Source organism: Triticum aestivum, chromosome 3D (genome assembly GCF_018294505.1).
Source record: "Triticum aestivum cultivar Chinese Spring chromosome 3D, IWGSC CS RefSeq v2.1, whole genome shotgun sequence".
Classification (NCBI taxonomy): Eukaryota; Viridiplantae; Streptophyta; class Magnoliopsida; order Poales; family Poaceae; genus Triticum; species Triticum aestivum.
The window spans coordinates 291,219,043-291,235,944 of NC_057802.1; the positions used below are offsets into that span (position 1 = coordinate 291,219,043).

The following is a 16,902-nucleotide window of genomic DNA, read 5'->3' on the forward strand; positions in this document are numbered from 1 at the left end:
TGATCACCAGATATCGCCTATTCTTCTCTATACTGCTTGCATTAGAGTAGTGTAGCATGTTACCGCTTTTCGATATCATATTCTGATGCATAGCCTATCCTTGCTACTACTGTTGATACCTTTACCTGCAATCCTACATGCTTAGTATAGGATGCTAGATTTCCATCAGTGGCCCTACATTCTTGTCCGTCTGCTGTGCTATACTATCGGGTCGTGATCACCTGGGCGGTGATCACGGGTATATACTTATATACTATATACATGATACATGTGGTGACTAAAGTCGGGTCGGCTCGTAGGAGTACCCACAAGTGGATCTTTGTGACGGAGCGACAGGGCAGGTTGAGACCACCCAGGTGAGAGGTGGGCCTGGCCCTGGTCGGCGTTCGCGGTTAATTAACACGCTTAACGAGATCTTGGTATTTGATCTGAGTCTGGCCATTTGGTCTATACGCACTAACCATCTACGTGGGAGTAGTTATGGGTATCCCGACGTCGTGGTATCAGCCGAAGCCTTCTTGACGTCAGCGACTGAGTGGCGCGCGCCGGATTGGACTGGAACGCCACTAGGCTAGGTCTGCTTCCCGCCGCGTACGCAACGTGCAGGTGTGCATAGGGCGATGGGCCCAGACCCCTGCGCGCATAGGGTTAGACCGGCGTGCTGACCTCTTTGTTGAGCCTAGGTGGGGCTGCGACGTGTTGATCTTACGATGCCGGGCATGACCCAGAAAAGTGTGTCCGGCCAAATGGGATCGAGCGTGTTGGGTTATGTGGTGCACCCCTGCAGGGAAGTTTATCTATTCGAATAGCCGTGTCCCTCGGTAAAAGGACGACCCGGAGTTGTACCTTAACCTTATGACAACTAGAACTGGATACTGAATAAAATACACCCTTCCAAGTGCCAGATACAACCCGGTGATCGCTCTCTAACAGGGCGACGAGGAGGGGATCGCCGGGTAGGATTATGCTATGCGATACTACTTGGAGGACTTCAATCTACTCTCTTCTACATGCTGCAAGATGGAGATGGCCAGAAGCGTAGTCTTCGACAGGACTAGCTATCCCCCTTTTATTCTGGCATTCTGCAGTTCAGTCCACTGATATGCCCCTTTACACATATACCCATGCATATGTAGTGTAGCTCCTTGCTTGCGAGTACTTTGGATGAGTACTCACGGTTGCTTCTTTCCCTCTTTTCCCCCTTTTCTTTTCTATCTGGTTGTCACAACCAGATGCTGGAGTCCAGGAGCCAGACGCCACCGTCGACGACGACACCTACGACACTGGAGGTGCCTACTACTACGTGCAGGCCGCTGACGACGACCAGGAGTAGTTAGGAGGATCCCAGGCAGGAGGCCTGCGCCTCGTTCGATCTGTCCCCCAGTTTGTGCTAGCCTTCTTAAGGCAAACTTGTTTAACTTATGTCTGTACTCAGATATTGTTGCTTCCGCTGACTCGTCTGTGATCGAGCACTTGTATTCGAGCCCTCAAGGCCCCTGGCTTGTATTATGATGCTTGTATGACTTATTTATGTTTTAGAGTTGTGTTGTGATATCTTCCCGTGAGTCCCTGATCTTGGTCGTACACATTTGCGTGCATGATTAGTGTACGGCCAAGTCGGGGGCGTCACACATAACTTCTGATACTTCTACTCTTCGCACTCCGTTTAATCTATCGTAAGCAAGCAATAGTAACCACACATAAGCAATCATGCAAAAGAATCGAAGAAAAGATCTCGAAAAACTTCGAAAACAAACAAAGAACTCTTGCAACAGAAAAGAATTTCCGACAGTACCAAAATTGGGTGGATTTGGTCTTATCAGAAATTTTAGGTCAAGAGTTTCAATTTTGCAAAAAGAATCAATTAAATCGGAGTTATAGAACTCGAGTTATAAACAAAAGAAGTTTGAATTCAAATCTGTTTGAAATAAAATTTTAAACTTTCAAAAACATGTTCAAGTTGATTATCTGGATAGAGAGGATCATAACAAAGAAGTGGGCGTTGGTTTCGTTGAATTTGGACAAGCGAGTAAAAAGTTGTGATCGTTTTAAGATCAGGGGCTAATCTGTAAATAAAATATTCACGGATGGGTCCCTGGCCGAAATTAAAAAGAAAAAGAAAAATCGTATCGAACGAACGCTACAGAACCCTACAGAACGAAATCGTTCGCTACTAGACGCTAACGAGCGAACGCTCGCTAAATAAACTAACCTAAAACTAAACCGGCATTAAAAGAAAAACCGAGTCGGGGCGATGGTTTTATACCGGTTCGGCGGTTGGCGAAAAAAGAACCAGCGGCAACGACGACTACGGCGTGCTCCGGCGAGACGGCGCGGGGCTCTGGCGATGGCGCTCGGCGGCGGCGGCTTCACGCGGCAGCGGGGCAAAGCGTGGGTGGCGGTGGCGTGCAGTGCGGGCGGCGGTGGCGAGGGGCGGCAGTAGGTGGCGGCGGCGACGGTGGACTGCAGCGGCAGCGGCGGCGCGATGCGAGGAGGAGTGGGGTCGAGGGCGCGGCTTATAAAGGGGTGGGCGGCCTCGGGTGCGTGGAGGAGGGGGCAAGGGAGGAGGAGTCCGGGCGGACTCGGCGTCGCTGGCGAGATGCATGCGGCGGCCGGTCTCCCGGCTGGAGCTCGGAGACGAGGCGGTGCGGGGCTGGGCCGCGGCCTGGCTGGAAGCTGGGCCGGCCCAGTCGGCGGGAGTTTCTTTAAACCGACAACAAAATAAAATAAAAAGCAAAATAGAAAAAATTATATATATGCATATAAGATATCAAAAAGTTTAGAAAAAGATTTTCTACAACGTGAACATTTTTCTAGCGTCAAATAAAATCCAGAGAAATTTAAATAAAGCAAACAGTGCTACTGGTCTATTTAAAAACCAAATAAAATATTTTAAAATACCAAAATAATTCCAGATTTATTTCTCTCCATTTTTCTATTGTAGGGAATCATGTTACCCTATTTTCCATATAGTTTATTTTAGGAGAAAAATAATTTGTAAAAAAATCTAATAACTCCAAAATGAAAATAAATTCATAAGGACTTTAAATTTGATTTTTTTTAACTTCCAACTCATATTTCATATGTTTTGAAGAAGTACTTTTATCTTCTCTCATGAAAATCATTGAGTTGCATAAAGTTTTTGAAATTCCAAATGAAATTCAAATATTTTCAAAAACCCTTTTTTCATTTAATTTAAATGGAAGAAGTCATATCATCTTCTCTCTAGGGTTTTGTATTTGAAAAGAATTTGAATTCATGGAGATCATAAAAGAAAAATGAAAGTTTGGGAAAGTCATTTTATTCTCTCTCATTTAACTTTCAAAAAGTTTCAAATTTCACTCAATTTCACACAAGCAGACACACCACAATCAAACAAACAATCAAAACTATTTATTTATTATAACATTCCAAAATTTTGAATTTTGGGATGTTACACGGTAGTTGACCATGTTGTCCGGCCATCTCAAACGGCGTTCACGCAAGGAAGGAATATACTCGATGGCGTAGTAATTTTGCATGAGACCGTTCATGAGATGCATCGGAAAAACATGAGTGGAGTAGTATTTAAAATTGACTTTGAGAAGGCCTATGACAAGGTCAAATGGTCTTTCCTCCAACATGCCCTAAGAATGAAAGGTTTCTCTGATAAATGACGCCAATGGATCCAAAATTTTATAACTGGAGGTAGTGTGGCCAACAAAGTCAATGATGATTTAGGCCATTACTTCTAGATAAAAAAAGGACTACGGCAGGGTGACCCCATGTCCTCAATGTTATTTAACATTGTTGTTGACATGGTGGCTATTCTAATTGAGCGCGCCAAGCAGGACGGGCAGATTGCAGGAGTAGTGCCACACCTTGTGGATGGTGGTCTCTCTATTCTGCAATATGCCGATGACACAATTCTTTTTATGGAACATGACCTGGACAAGGCTCGAAACCTGAAACTCTTGGTTTCAGCATTTGAGCAAATGTCGGGTCTCAAAATTAACTTCCATAAAGTGAACTTTTCTGCTTTGGAGAAGCCATTGAGGGCTTGAGGCGGCTGCAGATTACGCTGACCTGTTTGGTTGTGCACATGGTCAATTCCCAATTAAATATCTGGGAATACCAGTTCACTATTGGCGTCTCACCATTGCGGAGTGGAAGCATGTTGAGGAGCGTCTAGAAAAACGACTAGCAGTTGGAAAGGCAAGTTGCTCTCAGTTGGAGGACGGTTGGTTTTAATTAGCTATGTCCTCACAAATATGGTTCTCTATATGCTTTCTTTCCAACTCCCAAAAGGGGGTCCTCCAAAGACTGGACTATTTCAGATCCAGATTCTTTTGGCAGGGAGACTGTGAAAAGAAAAAAAATATAGGCTGGCCAAATGGAGCGTGGTTTGTAGGCCGAAAGACCAAGGTGGCCTTGGAATTCATGACCTGTAGGTCAAGAATAAGGCCCTACTTAGTAAATGGTTGTTCAAACTTCTTACTGAGGATGGTGTTTGGCAAACCATATTGCGCAACAAGTCTAGGCCAAAAGGCGGTGTCTCAGGCTTATTGGAAACCTGGCGACTCACACTTTTGGGCTGGCCTAATGGCGGCAAAGAAACATCTTTTTCGCTTTGGGTCTTTCGCGATAAAGGATGGGTCAGAGGTTCATTTCTGGGAAGACATATGGCTAGGAAATGCCAGTCTCCGAGAGCAATACCCAGCCTTATACGCCATTGCTCGCGATAAGAGTAATACTATTGCGCAAGTGCTTAGTTCATCCCGGCCGAATATTTCGTTCAGGCGGGATTTGATTGGCCCCCGACTTTTGTCATGACATAACCTTTTATCCCGTCTGGATTTGATTAATCTGACACAAGGCCGGGATGTGTTTCAGTGGAAACTCACAACATCAGGGTCTTAGACAGTAGACTCGATGTACCGTGCGCTTATGCATTCCGAGGTGCCAGTGAATAATAGAAAATTTGGAAGTCAAAGATTCCACTAAAAGTTAAAATCTTTATGTGATATCTTCGTAGGGGAGTTGTACTAACCAAAGACAATCTTGCATGGCGCAACTGGCCAGGAAGTAAGAAGTGTTGCTTTTGTGCTCATGACAAGACAATCAAACACCTCTTTTTCCAATGCAAGTTTGCACGTTCTACATGGTCAGTCATCCAAATAGCGTCAAATTTGTATCCGCCAACGAGTATTGCCAATATATTTGGTCATTGGTTGGACGGGATTTCAAATAGTTTCAAAACGCTAATAAGGGTGGGGCGTATGCCATACTATGGTCGCTTTGGCTATGTAGAAATGATTTGATTTTTAATGACAAAAATGCTTCTCCTCTGCAGGTTATTTTCCTTGTACGCACTCGCTTCATACGTGGTCTACGCTACAACAGGCGGAGCACCAACCAATGTTCAAGGCGGTGCAGACTAAGGCATAGCCTAGTGGTGGGAAGGGGCTGATGCCTTCCCACCCACCCAGGTTCAAGGCATGGTACTTGCAATTTGGGGTTGTTGCACCAATTATACTGTAGGGGGTTCTCTTACAGTCTTTCTGCCAAAAAAAATGTTCAAGGCGGTGTGTACGCGGTTGGAGCAGACGGCTATGGAGTTTTTTTTCCCAACATGGGTGGCAGCATAACCTTCGGATCGATCCACCGCCGAGTTCGACATAGGCAAAGTGTCGGTCCATAGGACTCTACTGTTGCTGTTTTGTCGATTTTCTTAATTTTTCTAGTGTTATACTTTGATGTTTGGTTGTATGCATCCTAATTATACAGAGGCTGGGTGTTACTCATAATGTTTTGTATCCGTTTGATACTACATTTAAGATAATAAAATCGTCCTTTATTTAAAAAAAAACTACTAATTTTGGCCCCACAAGGTCTCTACTGCATTGTAACATCGCAAGGAGAGTCATCCTTGATCGTGAAAGTGCCCTCGCTTCACTTTCACGAGGCTGTCCCAAAAGTGTGAATCTCCAGCCATCCACTGGACTGGACTTGCGACAATGGCTTACTACAAAAGTACTTATTACGTACTACCTTCGTTCTGGATTATTGGTCCCTTTTGCATTTTGTGTTAAATTTTGATCTTAAATTTAACTAACAAATATTGATGCATGTATATAATTAGAAACCATGTTCAAATACGAATCCAACGATATAATTTTTGAGACATGCATTACTATTTTCTTAATTAAATTCATGGTCAAAGTTTGGCACAAAATAATAAAAGGATCAATAAACGAGAAGGAAGGTAGTACTCCCTCCATTCCACAATGTAGTGCTTCCTCTATCTCCGTGCTTCAACTTTGACCGTAAATTTAACTACCAAGGCCGATTGCGGCGGGAGCAAAAATTATATCAGTGAATGCGCAGGCGCACTATATTTTGGAATGAAGGGAGTATCAACAATTGCCACACTCCATCAGTTGTCAGTAGCTTAAACAGCCACTTGCTAGGTAAGGCAGCAGCCTTCATGATCAAATCATGAATTCCTAGGAAATCCCCCCCCCCCCCTTTTTGCTCTCTAGGGCGGCACAAAATGCTCCATTTAACCACTCTGCTAGTAAAATCTAGAGCGGAAATAATCAATTTTTTGAAGTATACCCCTTGATATAGCGCAAAAGGACATCATATACAAGGGAAGGCTACTAAGCACCGAGTTAATCAGTCTAAGGCGACCTCCTGAAGAAAAATGTTTTCCTTTCTAACTACAAAGTCTTTTCTCGAACCATTCTAACACCCTTTCCCATTCAACATTTGTAAGTTTTGGAAAGGAATACCTAAATACGTAGATGGAAATTCATCGGAGGCACAACCAAAAATCTCGGTGTATATTCTCCATAGTTTGGGCTTGTCCAAAACAGAATAACTCACTCTTATGGAAATTAATTGTAAGACCCGATAGTTGCTCGAATGCACAAAGTAATATCTTCTTATTATGAGCCTTCCTTAGGTCATCATACTGAAGAATAGATAGGCCTCCATCAACTAGATGTGACATTACTCCACTAATCTGCTCATCTGCTTTGGCTTTATCAATTAGAACGGCCAACATGGCAGATACGATGTTGAAGAGCCTAATGAATAGGGGATCACCCTGTCGAAGACCCTTCTTTGTTTGAACATAAGGTCCTACATCATCGTTTATCTTTATAGCTACACTTCCTCCCGAGACAAAAGACTTCATCCAAGATATCCACTTGGGCGAGAAAGCTTTCATACGAGGAGCTAACAATAATAGCCATCATCAACAAATGAGTTAACAGCATCTTGATAGGAAATGAGTTAACAGGGCATCACTTAACATGTGAGGAGCAAAGCAAAGCAAAGATGGCAGGAATCAACATCCCTGAAACTGAAAACACTTATTAACATCCTTATATGTTAGAGCAACTCTAGCAGACTCCGCAAAACACCCGGCCCGCAAAAATTCCGGCGAGTATGTGGGCTCGGCCCAATTTTTCGGCCAGAACAGAGCCCGCATACTTGCTCGGCCCGCAAAAAAATTTGCCGCAGCCCGCAAATTTTTTTGCCGCAGCCCGCAAACCGCACGCCCCGAGCAGTATAACTGCGGTTCCGTGACCCTTTTGCGGGTCCAAACCCTGTCCCGCCGCCGCCGCGAGCCACTCGATTCCCCTTTCCCTTCTCCACATTTCTCGCCGCCGGCGACCACCGGCCCCGCCTCCAGCCGCCATGTGGGGCCGAATGTGGAGCTCCGGACGCGGCTCCGGCAGCAGATCCAGCCGTGAGAGGGACCCGGAGCGCGAGCTGCGCGTCCGGTCGGACGGCACGAGGAAGCGCGGAGCCCGGAAGTGGACCAACCAAGGGATGTCGCCGCCGGCGAGCTTCAACCGCCGCGAGACGGAGGAGTACGACCGCCGGCGCGCGTCCTTCTCCTCCGCGAGGTCTTCCTACGCCGGATCCTCCTCGTCCTCCGGCACGGGCTTTCTCTCCGTGAAGAGGGAGTGGTCGAACGACGAGGAGGAGCCGGCGCCGTTCGCCTTCGTCCCGGTGAAGGAGGAGCCCGAGGAGCCCGCTCCGCTCGGCCGCCGCGGAGTCGTCGGGCCCGAGGACTACGTCGCGGACTTTGACGCCGTTGCCAAGGTTTTTGAGTCGCCGACTAATCGTCGAGTCGTCATGGCGTGGCTGGCTCACGCAGGCGACTTGACTCAGGGAGCGAGTCACGCGACTCGCCGGCGACTTGCCGTGATTAGTCGCTGGCTAGTAGCCGCCGGTCGCCTGGCTTGCTCCAGCTAGGCCCACTGGCAAAAAAATTTTGGGGAGGATAAAGAGAGCTGGCTCTCCACGCGGGTTCACAGAGAGGGAGAGAGGGAAACGAAGGAAAAAGAGAGCTGGCTCCGCGCAGCCCCTCCCCTCCAGATCTGCGGCCGCCGGCGCCGCTCCCCCTCCAGCCCTCCAGATCCACAGCCGCCGCTCCCCCACGAGCCTCCTCCGCCTCCACCTCCATCTACTCCGGCCCCTTCACCTCCGTCTCCACTCTCCAGCATCTGCGCATGCGCCAGCAAACCCTAGCAGGTACAGCTCCCTCTGCCCTGCTGCTGCTGCCTCTCTTTGTTGTTGCCCTGCTGCTGGAAAGAGAGCGCGGGTTGGGTTGTATGTGGAGGGAAGGGGCGATGAGGATAGGGAGCGGTGACTAGGCAGGAGAGATCCTCGCCCGTACCATCCTTATCCGTTCCTCTGTCGGTTGTGCTCTGGTGTTTTATCAGAAAGACCCCATAGTATTTTTATCAGAAAGACCCCATAGTATTCGTATATTGCAGAGTAACCTGTTCTATTTATTTCAGAGTGTTATTTCTGTTGCTGTGATGGTATTTATATGTAGAACTGCTCATGGCGACTTGGGGCGACTAATCAAGCCAAGTCGGTGACTCAAGCCAGCAAGCCACTAGCCGCAGCCTCGGCGACTTGGCTTGACTCGGCGACTCAAAAACCTTGGCCGTTGCTGCCGCCATCGCTGAGCGGAGCGTGCGCGAGGAGGCGGAGCGCCGGCGCCACGCCGAGGAGCTCGAAGCCCTCGAGTGGCGGCAGGCGGTCGCCGACAACGTCGCCGCCAACGAGAAGGCTGAGGACTGGTGCCGCATCCGCGCGGAGCAGGCGGCGAAGTACGTCGATCTGTGCAGCTCCGACTAGGAGGATTGAGCCTCGCTCGGCCTCCACGGCGTCGTCCATTTTGCCGCGACCTCGCCGCCGTCAGATCCGACCCCCTCTACTACTAGTTAACGTAGCATTTACTATGATCTATGCTTAATTTGTTGATCATGTAGTATGTATGAACTCTCTAGTATGTGATGTGATGAACTATGTTTGTGCAATTTCTCCCACGAACGTGTTTTTTCAAATTATGCAAGTTTAGATACGGTATCTGATCGGCCGCGCATGTTTTCGACCCGCAAACGCGATCTTCGTGAAACCGCAAACGTGTTTTGCGGGTCGAATTTTTGCAGGGTCTGCTAGAGTTGCTCTTACAACCTGGAGCATGTGAACACAAAGGAAGGAAAATAAGGCGAAAATAAATAAATGGGTCAAATCTTGATATGATACAGCGGGCATCAAAACTGCAACCCTACCGTACAAGCTAGCTAACAGGAAAGCAGACATATATGATCATCCTTTGCTTGTTTAACTTCAAGCCACAGGTATCACCCAGATTGTTGAGAAGTTGGCAGCATAAGCATATCCTAGCAGAAAAGCTGCAGCTATCCATTGTTTCAAATGGCAGACGAAAAATCTACTGAATCACACACTCACACTTCCTGAAACCCTCATTTTCCAGTTCATCATCTGACAAACTTCCATCGCTGTTGAAAGAAACATAATCATTCAGTACTCAGAAAATATTATGGCTACAAGTAACAACCAGTGGGTACAAGACTTGTAAGCCAACAAAATAATAAAGCATGTGTCTGCACTCATGCTCAATACAGATTGCAGTTAGAGAATCAATAAGTTTGAAAAGGTTGCAATTAGCAATCGAAGTAGTAAACTGGCCTTCACATTAATTCCAACAAACACACATAAATACCTATCAGCTCTATCGACATGGAGGAGGTGCATCATATGAATAAATGAGTGTAAATCGGAACAAAGCTGGAATCACTTTTGAGATAGTTGATGTACGATACTTAATACTCCCTCCAATCCATATTAATTGACGCAGCTTTAAAGTTGTACTAAAGCTGCGCCAAATAATATGGATCAGAGGGAGTAGCAAAGTTCAACTCCATCAAAGTAGACAACTTATAGCACTAATAGACTAATAGTGAACTACTTCTAGAAATGTGCTAAAATTTATAATCTACAAATAGACAAACGACAATGTACTATTTCTGTGCTGGTAATGATGAAAGCAGGGAATATAATTTTCAGATTGTACCTGGCTTCGAATTCCCTTATCTCAAAAAGCTTCTTTCCACATGTATCAGTCCATTGAACTTTTCTCCGTTCTATACCAGATTTCAAGGTTTGCACCTCTTCCAGTGACTCACGTGGTTCTTCATCTTCACTCACCACTATACAATGCTCTGACGAATCCCTTTTTGAGTTGCTCTTAAGACAACCTTTTCTCTCATCTCCAGTTATGGAACCATTAGTGGTAACCTTCTTCTTTGTTGAACGGGATGGCTCTTCCAAAGAGTCCAAAGTGTTGCTTGAACTCAATTTCGGAGGAGACGCCCCTTCGAGCTCCAAAGCAGTGCTACCGAAGCAGATGAAGGGAGCACATTTACGGGGAGCTTGGTTTTTCGTGTTAGCCAGATGATACACATGCTCAGCTTCCCCATCGACTAGTCGGTACTGACTCCATGCCTTGACAGGCTTCTCTTCTTCTTTCCGTCCAAGCAGCAAAAGAGCAAGGCCATGACTGTATCCTGAAGCTGACGATGAGAAGAAACCTCCTCCTTCCACAGCCAGTAGCATTTCCACTTCTCATCCAGGAACCATTAACTATATTCTTCTGCTCTTAAACTTCCCCTTCATTAACTAGTCTACTGTGCTACAAGGGAAGCAAAATCAGATTCAATGCTCACTATACTTGCAATGGAGATATACACTACCGTCTCATGAATATAAATCAGTAGCAGTATATGAGCCGCACATCGCTTTGTCGAGTAGTAAATGACATAAATTCTGCCATCTCATTCAACAGGGCATGGATATCTCTACTGCAGCAGGCATTCTTGTCTAGGCCCTTCGTTGGTTACTATGCAATCAAGAAACATATAAGGTTCCCAATTATATCCAACCGATCCAGTTTTAGCTGAGCAAATAATTGAAGAGTTCACCTAAACATGATCACATGCCTAATGTACTCCCAAACTGCATCGAAGCCTAAAGGGCTCTTGATTCACTCGTACCACACATATGCCATAACTAAGCCGCCAATCCCATGCGAAAAATGCAATGAACCGGAGCGCACACTCTAACATACTTCTAAAGAGATTAAAAAAACATAAAGAAACTGCAAATACAGATTGACAACAAGTTCATAATGAGCTAATCCCAACAAGATATGTTCCAAAGTACGCAACAATTGCTTCCTGACTGAGTTTCATAGAATACAAAAGAAAGAAAATCCGCAGCACCGAGCTAAGATCCCACTAACGCATACACTGAAGAACAGGCCGAAGAGGTAGGCCTTCACACGGATCTAGCAACCAAGAACCAACCAAATCCTTAATAATCGGCTTAAGTAAGGAACGCATTGGCTAACACCAATACTCAACACCCAAACTAAGGACCTGCACGACTCGGATCCAAAAAAGAAGTCCGGAAAGTTTAAATCAGTGGGCGAATAAAATGCTACGGCTGAACGGATCGGACCTGGGGGAGAGCGATTGGGCGCAGCGGGGTTGGGGCGGGGGGGGGGGGGGGGGGCTATTGGATCTGGGATGCGAGGTGAGGAGAGAAGTGGAAACCGATTGTAGGGAAAAAATAAAGAGGGGAGGTTGGAGTAGGAAAAGAGAAGGCACAGACAGGACCTCAGCGGCAGTTGGTGCTGTTGGCTGGAGACGATCGTTAGGTTCGGGCCCTCGTCCAAGTTGACCTTGTGGGTCCGGACTGTATTTCTTTTTCTTTTTTGATTTTGAGACGATGGGTCCGGACTGTAAGTAGGCGTTCTTTTATTGCGTAGAGCATCCAAAACCTGGGCATGTGTGGCCCGGCCCAAAGCCCGACGTCCGGGCCGGGCTCGGGCCTCACTTTCCAGCCTGCAGCCCGGCCAAAGCCCGGAAACCCCCGGCAAAACATGATTTTCTAGTTTTTTATATAAATATATAGGCATAGTTATTATAGTGTTAATCCCTCAAAATAGATATTTTATTGTTTAAAATATGAAAAATAGGCATTTTCTCAGACCGCGGGCTGGGCCGGGCTTTGGGATTTTAGGGTCGTGCTTTTTTAAAACTGGTCCGGCCCAGAAATGCCCAGGTCTAAGAGCACCTAGAGCCGTGTACCAAAAGAATGACACGCCCCCAACCGTGGAGAGAGCTTGGTCACCCCTTATTTTTCGTCCGTTACAACCACATACCTCAAATATCACACATAAATTCATATTATCATGCAAAACAAAAGCTGTGTGCTAGGAATACTAAGTTACGTACTACTAGCTAGAAGCAACTCTACGAGTAGTCATCACAGATGTCGACGACCTCCGTGCCGGCAGTACCGGACGGGCTGGCCCTGCTCCGTCTCCGAGTAGATGGAGTCGGGGATGGCTTGGTGCTCCGCGACATCCTCCGCCTGCGTGACTTCAAACTCGGCCAGAGAATCTCTCTCTCTCTCTCTCTCTCTCTCTCTCTCTCTCTCTCTCTCTCTCTCTCTCTCTCTCTCTCTCGTTTTTCCCACCTCACGTGGGAGAGTTCCTCCACTATCGCGATTCGCACCCAACCTCCTTCCTGTCCTGGCCAGCGCAGACGTTTCCCATCTCTCCTTCCCCTCCTTGTCGCGTCGTGTTGCTACGAGGTCATGCTAGTAGGGGCTGGAGATGGCAGTCAAATGTGTTGCGACGAGTTCACGGGGCAACCCACTAGGACCACTTGAAACCTTCCGGAAGGTTTTGAAATTTTCTGAAACCTTCTGGAAGGTTTCACCAGAACATTTACGTGACCTCTCTGGAACACTTCTGGTATAACAGGAACCTTCTGATGCATTTCTCTTGTACTCCTAATATCCTCTAGTAGTCTATCAAACCATTGTAATTAAGCGTGTGACCCTCCAGGTTTGGTAATATGTGGACATGACCCAGAACATCTTCCAGCCAATAATAAATAGCAGGGTCTGGACACCCACATTTATTCCCACATATACACGAAGATATTTATCAAGCGAAACTTTTGTTTGCGTACACAATTCCTTTTGCTTCACGATACTTAACAAAACCCGAGGCAAGACTTTTATCTGTATCCTTGTGAAGCTATCCTTGTGAAGCAACTATGTGATCAGAATACCCAAGTAATCTTCGTTACCAGTTTGTCCTCTTTTCTTGTTTCCGTATTCCAGTATCCCCATGATCATATCACGCTATGTCTGTCCAGACGATGATGGATACCTTAATACCAAGTGGGCCCGGAGAGTATTCACTGGTGCGCGTTGGTCCTAAACAAACGGTTTTTTACCCCTTTCCGCAACGGCCTTCGGAAACGTCGCCAAGTGAGTGTGTGCGATAGGGGGTCCTTCCCACACGACCCAGAAACCATCGGGGATATGGAACAGTGATCCAGAGGCCTTCCAAAATGTTATCATGTGCGATGCAGCACACACTAAATTCTTTCGCACGTGTGGTATCGGTGATTAAGCATTTCTAATGACGCAGTGAAACCATACGGTGTGTCGTAACGAACCGTTTGGGAAACAGTATGTAAGGCACACGGGCCAACATATGAACTGTGTGTGATTTGTGCCCAATCGCACACGAGTTTTCTGCGTAACCCGTCTGCCATGCTAGACTCCATCGCACACATTTTCCAACAATTACCGTCTGCGATGATGTTCTATCACAAACGGTTCAGGAGCCCCTTCGCACACGTACAAGTGCTGCAGACCGTTTGTGATTTGTTAGGTATCACCGACGGTTGCCGCAAGAGTGACGTGTGCTTTTCGTTTGGGATCCCACAAGTTTCCTGGAAAAAATACGACTGAGATTGTATTTTGCATTGGGCACGGTTTACTCCCAGTTCTCGTGTGCGATAACGCGATATCACAAACAGTTCCAGAGAACCTACGCACACGTAGTAGCGCTGCGAATCGTTTGCGATCTGCTCTGTATCACCGACGGTTCCAATACGATTGACATATGCTTTCCGATGTGGATTGCACACGCTCATTTAGTTGAACCGTGTGCGGGGCAATTGCCAGGTTAAAACAAAAATATCCCATTTTGAATCGGCACGCAAAAAGCAAATTCGCCACAATATTCAATTGAACAAACAAACATAAATATCCCATTTTGAATCGGCATGCAAAAGGCAAATTCGCCACAATATTCAATTGAACAAATAGTGCCCACAGGAAGAACATTCATTAGATTTCGCAACACTTGCAATTGAACATATGGTAGCTAAATTCCAATGATTTGTCCACACATATATGCATTACATAATTAATCATAGTGTACGAAATACGAAAACCTCATTAGATGGAAAACAATGGATCCATGCATTATATGTTTAGCGGCTAACTCTTACTCAATGTCTCAGGAGAACGCATGCTGAAATCTTCATTATCACCAGTGGGATTGATGTAGTGATCCAGGAAGAAGTCGCTGATAAATCTCTGAACCATCAACAATTCGCCAGCCGGGAGCGGTTCAGGGGTCCTCGGTTTTAAGATGAGCTGCAGTATTTTAAGATCAGAATGTGCCATACGAGTGGAGTAGAAGATATTAATTAAGATAGACTTACTGGTACTAATTCGCGAGGATCATCGCAACTATCAGCAGATTTGCAGATGGAGATCATGTGTCTGCAAACATAGTATCCACAAAGGTTGGTCCCTACTTCTTGCTGAGGACACTGAAATTTTTTGTACAAAATTAGTCATGTATTTGTCATGTTAGGAACAACCTAACCGGTGTTAGATGTATTATTTTTTCTTTGGACAAAATAGAAAGAGGTTTATTTAGAAGCTTGAACATTTGGCTAGCGTAAGGAAAGGTATTTGCAGACTGTTGGATAAATTTTCCGAAAATAATGGATTTCGGTGTGTTACCGGAGAAACGATCTCGTGCTGCAGAGGTAGTTTCCTCTTGAACAGGTCCCCTGTTTTAGTTTCCCACAATGCAAGCACACTGCAAATGATGATGAATTTTGGCAACATCAATTATTGAACCAGATATGAATGCAAATTAATTTCAACATCATAGAATTCAATACCTATCCAAGAATTGCTGAAGATGCGTCAGATCCTGAGCGTTTGTTGACTCTCTGAGAGAATCGATGTAGTAAACTGTGTTCTTGTTTGGAACAATGAATACCAATATCCAGTGATTGCTACATATTAAGAAAGCCATGAACTTACGAATGATGTCGATATCTGAAAGACAATCAGTGTATGCATGGTTGTTTACTTGACTTCCCCTTCATGATATGGCCAGAGAAATGATTCTGCATGGGACGTGTTTTCGAAGATACAGACGACCGTGTTAACGGCCCAGTCCCGTCGGTCCTTTTCATGTAATGTTGTGCCATTTGCTTATGCAGGATCTATGAAATACGCACTCTCACTTTGTCTTCTCTACGCGTTCAATCCCCTGAGAGGAATAAAATGCAGCTGTTTATCATTTACAGCCTTGTATGGAGAAGTTGATCAGAGTTTGTTAAGTATTTACAAAATCACGCATCTAACAAGAGTGGCATCGAGCACGTTGAAGTTTAAGAAGAGATGTAAGTCCTCGAAACTCACAATGATGGAACCAGCATCGTGTCGGAAATGATCTCTGTTGTAGTGGACTAGCAAATGGTGATGACCTTCTGACATTTGATCCATGCAATATTCATGTAACTCGCGGCAACTGGAGCTGCACTCATCAAAGTATTCGCCAACAAGAAATGGCTGGCCATGGACGTAATTGTGTGCTTCAAGTACGTCTGCTTTTCTTTTAGCAAGCAACAATTCTACTTCTTCATCATCCATGGCGTCAGAAATAATATTACTCCCCGATTCGAACAAGCTGCTGTTAATTTGGTTCTGGGCGATGAGTGCTTTAAGTAAGAGGCAATCGTTCTCTTTACTCTTCACTTTCCTGCTGCGCTTCCTCGTGGTCGTGGGTGTAGCCTTTTTGGCCACTTCCTTCTTGGTACTTGAAGCATTTCTGGCAGAACGCCTGGTTGCCTGCACGGTAGACTGCCGAGCAGACGGTGAAGCTTGGACGGACTTCTTAGCAGACTATTTATCTATGCCGGACCGCTGAGCTGGCGGTGCTGCATTGACGGACTGCTGGGCTGTAGGAGCAGAGGCATCAGACTGCTGACCATGCGTTGAAGCTATGTCGGGTTTCTGCGTAGGTGGTGCCAACTTGTCGGTGTGCTGAGGAGGAAGTGCTGACGCATTGGTATGCTGATCACGCGCCTGCATATCGACGGACTGATGATCAGTCGGTTCTGGACCTACAGACTGCTTAGCAGGCGGTTCCGAAGCATCAGACTGCTTAGCAGTCTGTTCCACCAGGTTGGTCTGCTGAGCATGTGCTGCAGCTAGGTCTCCCCCTGCTGCTTCAGCGGCCGGCATCTGAACTGGTGGTGCGTCATCAGCAGTTGTAGGCCTTGCCACTGGCTGCTTTGGGGCAGAGGATGACATGGCCTGTATGCCACAAAGTCGGTCCGGCTGATCACAGGTTGATGCATCAGCCCGCGAGAGCTGCTCTAGCAAGGAGAGCGTCATCGGTTGACGGGCGAC

At 46.2% G+C, this 16,902-nt stretch overlaps 1 protein-coding gene across 4 annotated transcripts; it reads right to left on the reverse strand.

Annotated features, from left to right (window-relative positions):
• Positions 1-9,508: 9,508 nt before the first annotated feature.
• On the reverse strand, positions 9,509-11,978 carry LOC123078484 (uncharacterized). Of its 4 annotated transcripts, none has more exons than XM_044501011.1 (3): positions 11,833-11,978; positions 10,388-11,000; positions 9,509-9,812 (listed from the first exon to the last, which is right to left on the reverse strand). In XM_044501011.1, exons 2-3 carry the CDS (start codon positions 10,927-10,929, stop codon positions 9,743-9,745), a joined length of 612 nt encoding a protein of 203 aa, XP_044356946.1. In that variant the 5' UTR covers positions 10,930-11,000; positions 11,833-11,978; the 3' UTR covers positions 9,509-9,742. The 4 variants fall into 4 exon arrangements, with proteins under 4 accessions (XP_044356946.1, XP_044356948.1, XP_044356949.1 ...); XM_044501013.1 differs by having other exon boundaries at positions 10,388-11,005; positions 11,833-11,939; XM_044501014.1 differs by having other exon boundaries at positions 10,388-10,997; positions 11,833-11,866.
• Positions 11,979-16,902: the final 4,924 nt, after the last annotated feature.